The 14,869-nt window shown below is 60.1% G+C and overlaps 7 protein-coding genes across 8 annotated transcripts; 4 read left to right on the top strand and 3 right to left on the bottom strand.

Moving 5' to 3' along the window:
* Positions 1-423: 423 nt before the first annotated feature.
* On the top strand, positions 424-3,910 carry IUM83_05118 (uncharacterized protein; the record flags this gene model as incomplete). The annotated part of the gene is made up of 5 exons (XM_067929235.1): positions 424-964; positions 1,049-1,214; positions 1,287-1,696; positions 2,234-2,987; positions 3,436-3,910. The coding sequence occupies 5 exons, from the start codon at positions 424-426 to the stop codon at positions 3,908-3,910; spliced, it is 2,346 nt and encodes a 781-aa protein (XP_067794876.1).
* Positions 3,911-4,437: 527 nt separating this feature from the next.
* On the top strand, positions 4,438-5,247 carry IUM83_05117 (Acyl-CoA synthetase short-chain family member 3; the record flags this gene model as incomplete). Its single annotated transcript, XM_067929234.1, has 1 exon — positions 4,438-5,247. One exon carries the CDS (start codon positions 4,438-4,440, stop codon positions 5,245-5,247), a length of 810 nt encoding a protein of 269 aa, XP_067794879.1.
* Positions 5,248-6,433: 1,186 nt separating this feature from the next.
* On the top strand, positions 6,434-8,236 carry IUM83_05116 (putative aspartokinase; the record flags this gene model as incomplete). Its single annotated transcript, XM_067929233.1, has 1 exon — positions 6,434-8,236. The coding sequence occupies one exon, from the start codon at positions 6,434-6,436 to the stop codon at positions 8,234-8,236; it is 1,803 nt and encodes a 600-aa protein (XP_067794855.1).
* Positions 8,237-8,402: 166 nt separating this feature from the next.
* On the bottom strand, positions 8,403-9,251 carry IUM83_05115 (Transcription factor CBF/NF-Y/archaeal histone; the record flags this gene model as incomplete). Its single annotated transcript, XM_067929232.1, has 5 exons — positions 8,403-8,634; positions 8,710-8,841; positions 8,916-9,003; positions 9,079-9,151; positions 9,228-9,251. 5 exons carry the CDS (start codon positions 9,249-9,251, stop codon positions 8,403-8,405), a joined length of 549 nt encoding a protein of 182 aa, XP_067794738.1.
* A 104-nt stretch (positions 9,252-9,355) lies between these two features.
* Positions 9,356-10,315, top strand: IUM83_05114 (Extracellular protein SEL-1; the record flags this gene model as incomplete). The annotated part of the gene is made up of 1 exon (XM_067929231.1): positions 9,356-10,315. One exon carries the CDS (start codon positions 9,356-9,358, stop codon positions 10,313-10,315), a length of 960 nt encoding a protein of 319 aa, XP_067794880.1.
* Positions 10,316-10,796: 481 nt separating this feature from the next.
* IUM83_05113 (putative WD domain-containing protein) lies at positions 10,797-12,193 on the bottom strand (the record flags this gene model as incomplete). The annotated part of the gene is made up of 5 exons (XM_067929230.1): positions 10,797-10,989; positions 11,082-11,243; positions 11,316-11,674; positions 11,747-11,836; positions 11,945-12,193. 5 exons carry the CDS (start codon positions 12,191-12,193, stop codon positions 10,797-10,799), a joined length of 1,053 nt encoding a protein of 350 aa, XP_067794667.1.
* A 164-nt stretch (positions 12,194-12,357) lies between these two features.
* On the bottom strand, positions 12,358-13,098 carry IUM83_05112 (the record flags this gene model as incomplete). 2 transcript variants are annotated; one of them, XM_067929228.1, is made up of 1 exon in its annotated part: positions 12,358-13,098. In XM_067929228.1, the coding sequence occupies one exon, from the start codon at positions 13,096-13,098 to the stop codon at positions 12,358-12,360; it is 741 nt and encodes a 246-aa protein (XP_067794878.1). The 2 variants fall into 2 exon arrangements, with proteins under 2 accessions (XP_067794878.1, XP_067794877.1); XM_067929229.1 differs by having other exon boundaries at positions 12,358-12,939.
* Between the last annotated feature and the right edge of the window lie 1,771 nt (positions 13,099-14,869).

Genomic DNA, 14,869 nt, shown 5'->3' with positions numbered 1-14,869 from the left:
ATTCGCCGCCGGTCTCAAACAGTCTGAGGGCGCGAGTTTTCAATAAAAGAAGGTCTCCGCTATTCGCCAGTCTCGAATGGCCTAAGTTACTCATTTCACCCTACCAGCGCTTTTGGTTGCAGAACAGGCAGACAGGTACTGGAAGCTAGTGGTCCACAGCAGCGTGCTGGCTCGAGTGCTGGAGCTGGTGCTTGTCGCCAGCCGGGCGCCATTGAAAGTGGGTCCTCCATTTGGGTCGCGCGGCCCTGCCCTGTGCGACCCTTTCTCCGCTTGATTCCGCTTCTAACAAATCGCCCCATTTCTCCTCGGCGAATTACTTCGCCTCCCTGTCACTTCAGAAACTCGTAGGCGAGCAGCAAGCGCCGGCTTCCGTGAGCCCCTCCGCGCCTCGCGTCCTCTGCCCCTCCCTCCCCTCCGCCCACCATGATGGCCTGGCCGGAAGAGCCGCAGCCGCGCAACGGCGGCAGTGGCGGCGGCGACTGGCCCGACGCCGACCTGCTCGAGTCCGCCAACTTCTACCCGGCGGACGGCGGCGACGAGCGCGCGCAGCACGGCGCCAACAACTTCCTGGGCGCCACCCAGGGCGCCGCGCAGGCTGGACTCACCTACTCCGCGTCCTGCCCGTCCTTCTCGGGGCTGGACGACGCCGACGACCTCATGGGCGGCGCGAGTGCGGCCAATGGGCTCATGGGCTTCCCCTTCGGCGCGCAGGAGCCGCTCGTGGACGCCCTGGGGCCTGCGGGAGACTCGCCGTTCCCCGGGGACAAGAGCTACGACATGCTGCTGCAGTTCCAGCAGGACTACCAGAACGCCTCGCAGCGCCAGTTCCCGCACCAGCAAGTGATGGGGCAGCCTATGGACCTGATGCAGCAGCAGCCCATGCCCGCGGGACGACGCGGGTTCCACGGCTCCCAGTCGTTCACCAGCCTGTCCAGCATGGAGTCCGAGTACAACCGCATGAACGGTGCGTCCAGTTTCCCTGTCGTCGAGGTTGGTTGAGTTGATGTTGATGCAGGGGCTGACGAGGTGTGTTGTGTGGCCTATGTAGCTAATAGCAAGAGGAAGAAAGGCACTGAACGCTGGATGAAGCTGCAGCGCCATAAGTCGTTCGACTCCACCACGCCCATTTCCGAGCCTTTCACCTTCGACCCGAATTCGACGTTCGGCGCCGCCTTGAGCTCGTCTAACCCCACACCAGACCAGCTTTTGCAAGAGTGCGTTCGTGTGATGTGCCTTCTTCTGGATGACGTGAGGATGGTTTACTAACGGTGGTTGCGTGCTTGCAGACCGCCCGATAGCGATATGATCGGGTTCTCTATCGATGAGTTTTCCATGCAGTCGGATGATCCGAACTGGCCTCCAGTCGCCTATGGATCAGCGCCGGGTGCAATTGGTGGCAACTACATGCAACAGGCGCACCAGAAGCGTCACCAGCAACAGCTTCAACAAGATTCCATGACGTCGATTACTGATGCCAGTGGCGATAACTCGGTTTCTTCGTCGGCGGAGGTTGAACCGGTGTCCGAGTTGGATATGCTGCTGTCGGAGAACGAACGTGCGAACCTATTTGATGCTATCCGTGACTTCGAATCGCCTGGTTCTGCGATGGACTCCATCGATGCGCAACCCTCGCCCGAGCAACCACCTCAACAGCCTAACCAAATCCCGCCGCCGATCGAAACGAAGGAACTGAGCGGTATGCCTTTGGTCGGGAAGAAAACGACAGCCAGCCCCCCGTTTCATCCTGGATCTCACAAGAAGAGTCCGCATGGTGCACCACGGTCACTTTCGTTGGACTCGTCTTCTTCAGCGCCTCCTGCGGGGATGCCGCCGTCGGGGTGCGTTCCCATGCGAACACGTTTGCATCAGATTTTGGTACATTCGGTGCAAAACTCTGATGCTGGATCATCGCTGTCGTCTTACGAGCGTAACTACTTGATGCAATCACCGTTGTTTTTCCCAGCAAAGGCACCCGAAACGGCGGGATCTCTGTGGCTGTTGCTTCACGCTGCCCAATGCGAAAGTGGATGTGAAATTTCGGGTTGCAGTGTCATGCGTCGCGTGCTGAACCACTGCTTGGGATGCGAACTAATGGTGGGCAAGTGCAAGCAGCCATGCAACGATGCCAAGGCTATGTTGCTGCATTACGGTTCCTGTAACAGCAAGGGCAGTATGCACGGACGGTCTTGCTCCGTGTGTTGGAACCTGTTGGAGATTGATTATTCCCACCAAGCGCTTAGCAACGGCAACGGCGGGCGTTCCAGTGGACAGACTCCTATGAACACGCCTTCTTCGTTCGTGTCAACGTCGCCCTCCCCGCACATGGGCACCCCGCCACTTATGCCAAGACCCATGAGTCCTGGCTTGGCAGGATCGCCCGCCTATCGCTCGCCGTCAAGACGCTCCACAAGTAGCTCTGGCTCATCGACGAAGCATGTGCCTATCCAGCCCAACCCGCTCCCGACGGCATCGAACCCGATGGGACTCATGGGCGCTCTGCCACCCCACTTCGGGTACTCGCTTTCATTGTATTTGGAGCAGACTTCTGCTCCGTTCCGCGCAGAGGTCAAGTCTCGTGTCGAGAAGCGTGTGACTGCCGCCGCAGGCCAAGACTTGTTGCAGCACATGCAGAAGAAGACTCGGTTGCGCAGTTTGGACGACCTCCGCTCGGAAGCGCGGACGATCGTGCTGGGGGAGATGGAGCGAGAGCTGCACCTCCACATGCAGGCGTACAACTGGGCCAACTCGACCGGCAGCGGCAGCTTCCCCGAGGGAGCCTCGCAACTCCCTGCGTATCTGCTGAACTTGTCGGTGGCAGGATTCGGGGCGTTCCAAGCGCAGCAGGCGGCGTTCCAAGCGGCTATGGCCTCGGGGTCCTCACTACCACCTGCAGCGCCTTCAACTTCGCCGCCAGTGGGAGCTCGGCGACCCGGGTCTTCGAAGCTCGCGCCGAGCGGCAGCCCGCCCAAGATTCCTGCGCGTGACAAGTAATTATGCAAGGGCATTTTGAAGTACCGTGCGCCCGGGACGAGAAGTGTAAGCTGTTGGTGTTGATGTGAGGAAGGTAAGGTAGGTAGGGTGAACTGGTCTCCCATGGTTTACTGTTAAACGGAGCCCGCGCAGCTAATTTATTTCGAGCCAAAAATTACATTTCACAGTCAAATGCTCGCCCATTGGCTGGAAAATTCCCTTTTTCGCTGTCTCATTGGAAGAAAATGTCCTCCACTTCACCCCAATTCATCAGTTCAAGATGCTGAGCACGAAGCTGACCTCGCACACGCCTCGCCTGCTCTGAGCGCTTCCCGCGCGCTGCAGACGGAGTACGACTACCTGGTGATTGGTGCCGGCTGCGAGGGCGTGGATAGCGCGCGTCGAGCCGCCAGTTACCCGGGAACGCGCGGCGGCACCTGCGTCAACGTCGGCTGCGTGCCCAAGAAACGGCGGCCTCTCGGGCTTCTGCGAGTGCGAGGGCCGCCGCCGCGTGCGCGAGGTCGGCTGCGAGCACCGCGAGTTCACGTGCGAGGAGGCCTGTGCGCAGGACTCGTCCGCCGACCTCAGCTGTAAGGAGGAATTGGCGCTGCGACGCTACGGACGGGAGAATGTATCATATGACGAGATCAAGGTGTACACGAGCCGCTGCGTGAACATGTACTACGACTTGATCAACGAGGTGGGCGAGGCGACGGGCGAGCCGAAGGACAAACCCAAGATGGCGATGAAGCTCATGTGCGCCGGCAAGGAGGAGAAGGTCGTGGGGCTGCACATGATCGGCATGGTCGCCGACGAGATTCTGCTTCAGCGTGGCAGTCAAGATGGGCGCCACCAAGGCCAACTTCGACCACTGCGTCGCGATCCACCTGACCGCCGGCGAGGAGCTTGTGACCCGTGGGGGCTCAGCGGGCGCGGATGAAGTTGAAGCAAGCTGCTTCAAGCGGCCGACTATGCAAACTGCGACGCGGATAGAGGACCGGAATCTATGAATCTAGCTCGAGTAGAAGATTCCGCCGACTTGTTGTAGTTGAAGCGTCCGGTCGTTTGTCGTTTGGTACATTTGAATTCGCCGGGAGGCGAAATTTCGGCCAGACCCGCCTCACTATTAGACACAGGAGGCTGGCGGTCGTATTAATACTTACTAGGTGATGACCAAACGATGGCCTCTGAGACCAGCAGTGCCTGGGTGCAGCCATGTTGTGGGAGCTGTCGTGGTGACGTCGTCCCGCGTCGGCAAATCGATATTGCGATCGCCGACGGCAGTTTGGCCCCTACCCCGAGAGAAGGGATTCTCAGATGATACTTTCGGTTCCTATACTTGGCTTCAGTATGGCGCTTCAACTTGCACCCGACACGTCACTGCATCTGACTCCTCGGACGCGCATGCATGGGCGTTCCCCGTCGTCATTCCCTCATCGACCTTCTTCCGCGGACTCGACCCACCCCATGGCAAGTGACAAGCGCCCGATCCTCTCCGGCAAACGTGCGCGCAGCCGCAGGAAACGCGCGGCGCTGCGAGCCGCCAACGTTAGCCACCCCAGCGCGCCGACGCCCACGCCCGAGTGCGACAGCGACGAAGACGCCAAGCGCCAGCAGCTCCGGGCGCTGTCCGACTCGGGCGGAAACTCCAGCGACAAGGCCACGTCGCAGAGCGAGAACGACGAGGAGGAGGAGGACGCCGGCCTCGTGTTCGTGTGCCGCCCCACGATGCCCGACTTCTGCTCCGTCTTCCTGCCGCGCGGCGAGGAACCAGCCTACTGCCGCGCGCGCAAGCTGCAACCGGACTGCAGGACGTTCACGGTGCACGTCCCGACCTTCCAGGAGACGTGCGAGGGCTTCGTCACCTACACGCTCGAGCTGACGACGTGTGACGAACCCCACCACACGTTCCAGCTCGAGCGCCGCTTCTCCGAGTTCGTGGCGTGCGCGGCGGAGGTCAACGCGCAACTCGCGAGTGGCTTTGCAGCACGCTGCTGCGCGGGGCTGGAAGACGACGAGGAGAGCAAGGTGGCGATGTCGGAGGACGCCCACGGCTTCCGCTGGGAGCTGCCGGCCAAGACGTGGTTCCGCGTGACCCAGAACAGTGCCCTGGAGGAACGGCGCGCTCAGCTGGAGCGGTCGCTGGAGGCGCTGCTGCTGCAGCTAGACCGCCGTATTTGCAACCTGCCGGTGCTGCGCGACTTCCTCATGCTTGACATCTTCGGCGTGCAGGTGGCAGAGCACAAGAACCTTGAAGCGGTGGCGCACTTCGAGTGATGAAGCCGTCCGCTGCAATGAACGCTAGCCACCAGCAGAAACATATACTGCGCTCAAGTGCGAGCGCTACCACTACGAAAAGAGGCGAACCAGCGAGCATTGCGCGTAGGACGCAGCCAGCCAACCAGCCAGTCAACCTGCTTGGTCTTTTCATATTTTATTCACACCGGTCCGCCCGAGATGGCCGCTGCCACCCATTCCACTCCCAGACGAGAAAAATAGCATACTCAGAGGTAGAGACCCCCTCCAGCTCGCTCCTGTAAAGCAGAAGCACTACTTTCTGCCAGCCAGCGGGACACCCTTATAAAAATGTGCACCAAATACAATACAACAGGATAGGCTCGTGAAGGCACAAGTGAGACTACGATGTGGGTGACGCCACGTCAAATGCGCGTGACCGCAAACTCGTTTCGAAACGATAGCGCTGGACGGTGTCATAGCATGTCAAATTTGGTCTTGGTTTGTCGATAAAGTGAAAGCTTCGACACCACCATGTACTAAGGCGAATATTGTACCAAAGATCGAGATGGATGGCGTTACAGTACCAGCAAAAACGTACTTCATGTAGTGTGCATACTTTAATACTACGATGTAGGCCCTTGCCTCTTACTTAGCCCGGACGTCAGCTTCTTGTGCGAACGGGGCTTACGCCTCCGTCATCAGCTCCGGGATACTCGTGCAGGTTCTGGTCGAGTGACAGGAGTACGAAAGACAAATCGGTCGACGGAAATCCAAACTGCATCTCTCTCCGAAGCCACTTGCCGCGTGAATTTAGCCTCAACATTAACCACGGTCGATCCCGTGGATCTCAAATCCGGTTTCGAGCGCAGTTCCTGCTTGAAGCTCCCCCGGCTGTCCAGTGCATTGGCACACGAACGCAACTACCGTATTTTGCCGCAACCAACACGAGGGAAGGAGTCAAGTTACATGTGCACGCAGCGGAGCAGCGCTAATCTTATGTTTGGATGCCATTTCAACATTTCAACACGCCATGAGAAAATTCTGTCTAATCATTGTCCGGCGCCAAGTGTCCTCTTCTCCCACTGTTCGTGCAGCACCTTGACAGCCTGTCCGATGCCAACCGCCCCAGCCGCAACACGCCAATCCCCGGTTTTCAGTGGATGGGGTCTCGAGCCAAGTGCGTCATTCCCCGATTCCCCACCACAGCAGCAGACGGAAGCGCGCAATGGCCTCGTCGTCCCCGTGGGTGGTGCTCAAGTTCGGCGGCACGAGCGTGTCGACTGCCGCTCGCTGGCGCTGCATCTGCGACCAGATCCGCTCGCACCTGGAGGCGCCGGCCGCGCCGCGCGTGTGGGTCACCATCTCGGCGCTGTCGCAGATCACCAACAAGCTCACGCGGGCGCTGGCGTTGGCCAGTGAGCGCGGCAGCAGCCACACGGAGCTGGCCACCAACATCGCGCTGCAGCACTTCGCGCTGGCCTACGAGGTGGGCCTGCTGCCGGCGCTCGAGGGCGTCGAGGGCAGCGTGGAGCTGCACGACCGCTGGCAGCAGCTCTGGCTGGACAGCGTGCTGAGCCACGGCGACGACGGCTCGTCCTTCTCCACGGCGCCCATCAACCCGCTGCTGCCCAAGGAGCTGCACCCGCTGCTGGAGGAGCTCAAGAACCTCGTGCGCGTGCTGGAGGGCATCAAGCTGACGGAGGAGGCGTCGCCCCGCATCCAGGCGCGCGTGCTGGCCTTCGGAGAGCTGCTGTCGACCCACCTGGGCCGCTGCATCATGGCCCACAACGGCCTCACGGACGTGGAGAGGGTGGACGCCCGCGACCTGCTGGTCAGCGACCCGACCAGCGCCAAGTCCGAGGAGGACCGCTATCTGCAGGCGGAGGTGAACCCCCGTCTGGACCGCGAGCAGGCCGAGAACGCCGCGCACGGCAAGCGCGTGGTGCTCACACAGGGATTCATTGCCAGCACGAGCTCGGGCGCAACGTGCGTGCTCGGCCGCGGAGGCAGCGACACGTCCGGCTCGCTCTTCGCGGCGCTGCTGGGTGCAGAGAAGTACGAGATCTGGACGGACGTGCACGGCATGTTCACCACCGATCCGCGCTACGTGCCCAATGCTCGGCTCATCAAGAGCCTGGACTACCGCGAGGCGCAGGAGCTGGCCGCGATGGGCGCCAAGGTGCTCCACCCGCGCTGCATTATCCCGGCGCAGTGGGGCAAGGTGCCGCTTGAGATCCGCAACACGAACGACCCGACCGGCGAGAAGACTGTAATTCACCCCGCTACCGAGGCGGACAAGGCCCATCACGGCAGCCCGAAGATTCTGGCTGTGGTCAAGCGCCAGAACATGACGACGCTCAGCATCACGGCCTTCGACATGTACAACACGTCGGGTTTCCTGGCCAAGGTGTTCACCCCGTTCGAGGCATGCGGCATTTCTGTTGATCTTATCGCGACGTCGCAGTTCTCCGTGACGGTGACGTTGGACCACATCCCCGGAGGTGTTGAGGGCGCACCGTTCCAGCAGCTGCTCGAGGCGCTGAACGAGCACTCGAAGGTGCGCGTGTTCGAGGATTGCTCGGTTGTCTCGATTGTGGGCCGCGGCCTGCGTAAGGCACTGGCGGAGCTCGGCTGCGTCTTCAACGTGCTCGAGAACTACGACGTTTTGCTGCTGAGTGAATCCGCGGAGGACCTGAACCTTTCCTTCGTGCTGCAGCAGAAGGAGGCAGACGATGTTGTTGCTCGCATGCACGGCTTCTTCTTCCCTGGTGAGGACCACGTGTCGCCCACAGCGGCGAAGGCTGCGCCCACGGAGGCGAAGTCTTCGGGAGCTCTGCCACCTCTTCCTCCTCACCCGGCCACAGGTTCTGCCGCAACAAATGGCGAGACAAGTGCTGCTGTGCCGCCTGCACCGGTCACCACCGTTTTCCAGCAAGCAACTATCCGTCGGTCGCCTTCACGTGACTCGCTCTTCGGCCCCACGTGGCAGCATTTGCTCGATGCTACGCAGCCCAACAAAACTGCTTAAGCAAGCTGACCGTTTGATCCCCAAACGTGGTGGCGCAAATACCTGGTCAGTTGTATTTCATGTAGATAGAAGCCCTCGACGGCCGTTGCTCTTGAAAGCACCACTCGAATGGCAATAGAAAACATACACAATAGCATGATGTTTCCTAGCACGATTCGCAAGCGATTTACGCATCGCTGTCGCTTTCATCGTAGTCGTCGTCCTCTTCAACCTGCACTGCCTGTGCTGTCGGAATCACTGGTGTTGGCTTGTCAGCTTCACTGCGATCTTTGAGCAAGGCGCCGTCGCCCTGTATCCGTCCCTTATCGGCCATTTTCTTTGTTGTAGAAGCCACTGTAGCCGCAGTCGCTGTTGTTGCCTTTGCTGCTTTAGTTGTCCGTGCTTTCTTGGTCGTTGACCTAGACACATTCATGAGTAAATACCAGCAACCACCCACTGCATTCGATGCTGCACTAGAACTTGGCGCGACTCACTTTTTGGCTGCCGTCTTCTGTGTCCTCTTCTTGCCGCGAGCGGGTTTGTGGTACTTCGCGTCGCTCTCGTCAATAGCATTCACTTTTTCGTGCAAGAACCTGAGTTCTCCACTCGCCAACACGCTCTTCTTCCTGTTGCACGTAAGCCCGACCAATCAACCAGTAAACTAACTCATCACACATTTCAACAACACTTGAGCACGTACAGCTCCACGGGAGTGAGTCCGACCCCGCCCACTGCCTGCTGCTGCATCTTGCTCGCCAAGTCCCGCACGAAAACTTGCACCGCCAACGCTGGTCACGCCAAGCAAGAAGATTAAATCAATCTGCACTCCTAACGCTCTCCGAGATGGCTACACAGGAACTCACTGCAGCTGAGCACGGCAGCCTCCGCCACTTGGCCCATGTCCTTCTGCTCTTTCAGCAGTCGCTTCACGCGGCCCTGACGCAACGCAGCCCCATTGCAACAGTCAACTCAATGCTTCCATCCATCCACCGCCCACCCAACGCGTCGCCACCTTCAGCGGATCGCGCTGCTTCATTCTGCGGCACTTCCAACTGCTGGTCGCCCAAACTCCAGCAAAACTCCATCGCAAGGTACACTGTACCACCGGAGTGCAGTCATTTCAACCGCAGACATCCGACGATGCTTCCGAGTGCGTGGCGACACCAGCTCCGCGCGCTGCAGCGGCACGCCCAGCGCCGCCACGCGCGCACCCAATTGGCCCCTGGCCGTGCACTGTCCTCCGCTTCTTCGGGTGCCAGCGGTGACGCCGAGTTCGCGCTGGGCGTCAAGTACCTGCTGGGAAAAGCCGACGGCGCCGGCGACGTCGGCAGCGCCGCGTCGGTGCACGGCGCCGTGCTGCACTGGACCAACGCGGCGGAGATGGGCCACGTGCGTGCACAGGGGGCGCTGGGCAGTCTGTATCTCAAGGGCCAGGCCGGCGTGCCGCGTAACGTGGCGCTGGCCATGCAGTTCCTGCAGCAGGCGGCCGACGCCGGCCACGACGGCAGTTGCCACGAGCTCGGCAAGCTGCTGTTCCAGGGCAGCGCCGAGGTGCCGCAGGACCTGGAGCGCGCGCTACACTACTGGACGCGGGCGGCGGACAGCGGCCACATGGCGGCCAGCTACGACCTGGGCTACATGTACGCGCAGGGGCTGCACGTGGCCCAGGACGACGAGAGGGCCGTGCTGCTCTTCCGGCAGGCGGCCACGCAGAACATGCCCGAAGCTCACCGCGCGCTGGGCAACGCGTGTCTGCACGGACGAGGCGTGGAGCAGAGCGCGGAGCAGGCTGTGACGCACTTCCGCCGCGCAGCGGAGGCTGGCAACGCGCTGGCACAGTTCGACCTGGGCGCGTGCCACATGCTCGGACGCGGCATCGAGCAGGACCACACCAAGGCGGCGCAGTTCTTCTTCCTTGCTGCCGAGGGCGGCGTGCCGCAGGCGCAGTTGTGCTTGGCGCAGTTGTTCGAGAATGGCCAGGGAATCCCTGCCGACCGCGAGAAGGCGGTACAGTACTACCAGTTGGCGGCTCAGGGCGGACTGCAGGAAGCCACGCAGGCGCTGGATCGCCTCGGAGCACCTCACGAGCCGGAGAAGTAGGTAGTCCCATGCACGAGCGTACAAGCACATTGTACGAACAGAACAACCGCGGACGTTGCAGCTAAACTTGCTTGACAACAACACACATAGACACAGGTTGGCTTTGCTGTTGAAGTTGAATTCTCTTCGGTTGAACGAAATCGTGACATTCTCCCGGATCTGTTGGCTCCTTCATACCTCGCAAAAAACACTGCTAGGACCAAGCCCGCGCGATTAACGAGACGTCGTATGCAGCAGGCTTCGAGACTACAGGTGCGCTCAGCAGAGATCGCGTTGAGGCGGTGGCGTGGACGGAGGACATGGCGGTAGATCAATACTTTATCTAGAGGCTGGCAACGACAAACATGGCAAGACAAGCAAAACAGTAAGTCGACGAACATTGCCACACCAGCAGCAAGGGCAGCCGCGAGACACACGCACACAGATAAAGCCACGCCTCAACGGAAGCGCTGCTCGAGCCCGCGGCTTGTGGCTAACGCTTTTAGAACGAATTCCGCGACCCAGTACCTGGCTTTTTCTTCTGCTTGATTTCCGCCTCGGCCACGCTGTGCAGCCGAATGACGCTCGGTTGGCTCTGATTGTACTTCTCCGCGCCCATGGACCAGTCGTAAGACAACGTGTAGGCGAAGATATCTCCGCGAGCATTGAATTTTCCCGTCGTGATGGACTGGTTGCTGGATGAATGCAATCATGACAGCATTATGGTTAGCGATTGGGGTCTTCGAGGCCAGAAGAAAACATCGATTCGTAGTCATCGCAGCCGTACCATTTGGTGAACGTTTTGAGCTTCTGGCGGGCATCCTTGTCCCAGAAGCAGAACGTGCCATCTCCGCCCGTTGTGGCGAAGGTTCCGAACGGGTGGAACGCAATGTTGCTCACCGGGTAAATGTCCGATCCGTCGCGGTGGCACTTAAATGCAAAGTCATTCCTGAAAAGCAATGCAAAGCACCATTAGTGCGACCAAGTACCTTCCGCCATGAAAAAAGTCGCCTCTACGAACCTCTTGTCCTTGTCTTCAACGTGCTGAATTGCGCAGCGTCCCTCGATCGAGCCGATCGCGAAGCCCGATGCGTCCGGGAAGCACGCAATGGTGCGCGTCTGGAACTTGAGGTTCGACTGGATGGACTTGTAGATTTGCGAGGGTTTGCGGATGTCGAACACGTGCACCTGGCGGTCGGCTGTGGCCACCACCAGCAGCGGGTGTTTGACGTCCATGGCGTAGCAGCGCTCCGAGAGCTGCACGGACGCCATGGGCGTGGGCGACCGGGTGTCCCAGTACTTGAGCGTCTTGTCCCAGCTGCCCGTGGCCACGCAGTTGGCCTCCTGAATAGCCGCAATGCTGCGGATCGGCGCGTCGTGCTGCGTCAAGCAACAGCACCACAACGTCAGCATCTCTCCTGATCCTCGTCACCTCCCCAATACTTTGCGTACCGCCGCGATCTGTTGGCCCTGCGCGGGTCCGTTCAGCGTCCACATCTTGGCCGTCTTGTCACACGAGCCGGAGAACACCGTGCTGCCATCCTACCACAATAAAAATTAAATATAAAATAAAATAAGATAAAATAAAATAAAAGCATTGCGTCAGTCGCTGGAAACAATGCTATTGCAGTGGATCCCGGCCGTGCGCACCCCGCTGAACGCCGTGCAGAGCACCGGACCGTCGTGCGCGATCTGCGCCTTGGCGACGGCGTTGAACTGCGTGCCTTGCTGCTGCACCTCCCAGCAGCGCACGTAGTTGTCCCAGCTGCCCGACACCAGCACGTTGCTCGTGGGGCTCCAGGCCAGGTCCTGGATGCCGTCGTTGATGGCCTCGCCGATGGTGTAGTCGTTGTTCGGGTTCAGGTACCCGCCGGCCTGCGCGGGCTGGCCGAACGACATGCTGGCGGCTGCTCTCCCTGCTGCAAGAGGCTCGGTGATGGAAAAATGCGTGGGTGGCTTCGCGCGCGACGCAGGGCTGCGTCCATTGGCTAAAACCAATTCAACAAATCGACCAATCAAGGAAAAATGTATCCAACGAAATATTGCTACATGTATTGTAATTTTCACACTTGGGTGCAGTTGACCGCGAGCAGACATTTGCCGTCCCAGCGCTGCAGGTAGTAGCGGCTGATGTCGCGGCCGACGTCTCGCCACGCGAGCCACTCGGCCTGCTCGTCCGCCGTGAGGTTCGGGAACAGGTCCACCTGCATGTCGTGGTCGGCGTCCACGTGGTGCAGCAGCACCGAGTCGGCCACGCGGTCGTACTGCAGCCGCTGGTGGCCGCGCACCACCGACATCTTGCGCGACGGGTTGTTGCTGAACACGACGTGCCGCTCGCGCGCGGCCTTGCGCTTGAGCGAGCGGCCGACGCCGTCCTGCACGAAGCCGCCCTCGGGCACGCCCGTGATGTCGGCCAGCGTGTTGAGCAGGTCGTAGTGCTCGGCCACGTCGTCCACCATGAGCCCCGCATAGGCGCCGAGGCGCCCCTCGGCCACGATCGTCGTGGGCACCCGCGTGACCGACACGTCGCGATGGTCGCTGTTGTACACCTCGGGCCCGCGCCCGTGGTCCCCGAAGATGACGACGATGGTGTCGTTGAGCACGCCCTCGGCCTCCATGCGGTCCATGAACTTGCCCAGCTGCATGTCCGTGAAGTAGCGCATCTCGAGGTAGTTCTTCACTTGGTCGGCGCGGTCCAGGCCCTCGTACAGGGGCGAGAAGTCGGGCTTCTCGGACTCGTCGTACCATCTCGGGCGCGCGTAGAACGGCTCGTGGCTGGACGTGCTGTACTCCATGAGGAACATGGGCTTCTTGGGCTCGCCCCGAGCCAGGCGCTCGCGCTGGTCCCTCGTCCGGTTGATCATGAGGTCGCCCAGAAGGTGGAAGTTGAGGTCGTCGTGGACGCCCCACGGGAAGCTGCGCTGCTCGTCGTCATACCATTGGTCGTGGGTATAGCCGTAGTCGCGCTCTGCCAAGTCCATGATGTCGTAGCAACTGAACACCGTGTCGAACCCGTGCGTGGGGAGGAACGTGTCCCAGTCGTCGTAGTTGAGCAAGGACCCCGTGTGGAAGTACGTCTCGTACCCCTTGGCTGAGAAGAGCTGCGGGATTCCGAACAGCTTGGTGTCGTTCCTGCCCCCAGCAATCCCGGTTTTCGCAACGTTGTCGTACGGAACCTGCGCGAACAAGACGCTCTCCAGGGAGCGACTCGAGGGGCTACTGGACCACATATTGCGGAAACTCACGCCGCGCTTCGCCCACCTGTCGAAGTTTGGCGTCACCGTGATGTTGGTGCCCTTGAACAGGTTCGATGGGTCTTCCTCCCCGACGATATAGTGCGAGTCGTGGTATCGAAACGACTCCACCGAGAAGAGAATGACGTTGGGAGGGTTGTCGGGGTCGATGTCGACGTCAAAGGCGAGATCTCCTTTGAACCCCTTCGTGAGTCGGTAAAGCGAGTTGTCGTCGAAGAGTTCGTGCTCCTCGGTTTGGTAGTGGACGTACGTTTCTGCCCAAGCCTCGAGGAACTTTGAGTCATATTCCTGTCGTGTGATTGCTTCCGGCGCAGGCACCAAAGCTTGGGCGAAAAGCTGGTCGAGTGCTGCGTTTAGTGCTGAGTACGCAACCAGCGCCGAGCATGAGCTGCTTACTCCCAGAACGAACATGGGGAAGACAATCAGCGCCGTGAGCACAACGCCAGTTTGCGAGACCCGTAGGTAAACGTCGGGTTCGTCGTCAAAACTTGTCTTCATCGGCTTGGACACCCCCGAGCAATCTGGAGCTTCCTTGGCGAGTTTATCGCAGCTGCCCTTGCCCACATCTGTGCCGCCGGGTGCATTGGCTCGTGAGACGGCGAAGTTCATCACTAAGTGCGTGGGGTTCCATCTCGCAAGATCCGCCCAACGAGCTCTCGTGCGTACCGTTGCGAAGACAGCAGCCACGATAACCATGATCGCGCCATGCAGGTAACCCTCGTGGAACTCCTCTGTCGATATCGGTGCAGCACTAATGTACTCGATGTTGTTGTAGGCCAAAACGAAAATCTCGACGGTGAAGCGCAGCTCTCGAAGGCGGACAAGGAGCATGTCGGCGACAAACGGCGACATCATGAACACGAAGAGGAACCACGACACCAGGAACGTTGCGATTTTGCTGACCACGCGTGCCATGCGCTCCCTCTTCACAAAAGTGGCGTGCTGCCTGCCGCCCTGGTGTCGGCACTGATCGCTGGCAGCTTGCTTCACAATGTCAAAAAGCCATAGCGCACACACGAAGTAGGTGGCGCACACGCAGTCTTCGAGGAATCCGAGTGCGAGCACACCGACCCTGACAGCCAGCGTGCGATCGGCGGCGCTGCCGTACATCTTGATCAGAGCGTCGACAGTTTGGTATCGGTAGATGGAGAAGAAGAGGAGCACGACGGCGTAGGCGAAAACCCACCCGAACCACGGCCTCACCCATTCTGTCACGGGCAGTTTGGTCTTGGACAGGACGTGCTTTTCCTCCGGCTCGACTTCTTCACTGTCCGTGATGGAGAGCTCGAGGAGGTTGCACTGCTCGTCGGCATCTTGAATC

This window comes from Phytophthora cinnamomi, assembly GCF_018691715.1.
Source record: "Phytophthora cinnamomi strain GKB4 chromosome Unknown Contig23, whole genome shotgun sequence".
Lineage (NCBI taxonomy): Eukaryota > Oomycota > Peronosporomycetes > Peronosporales > Peronosporaceae > Phytophthora > Phytophthora cinnamomi.
Note: the sequence above shows the minus strand (reverse complement) of the source record. Positions and strands in the feature narration are given on the sequence as shown.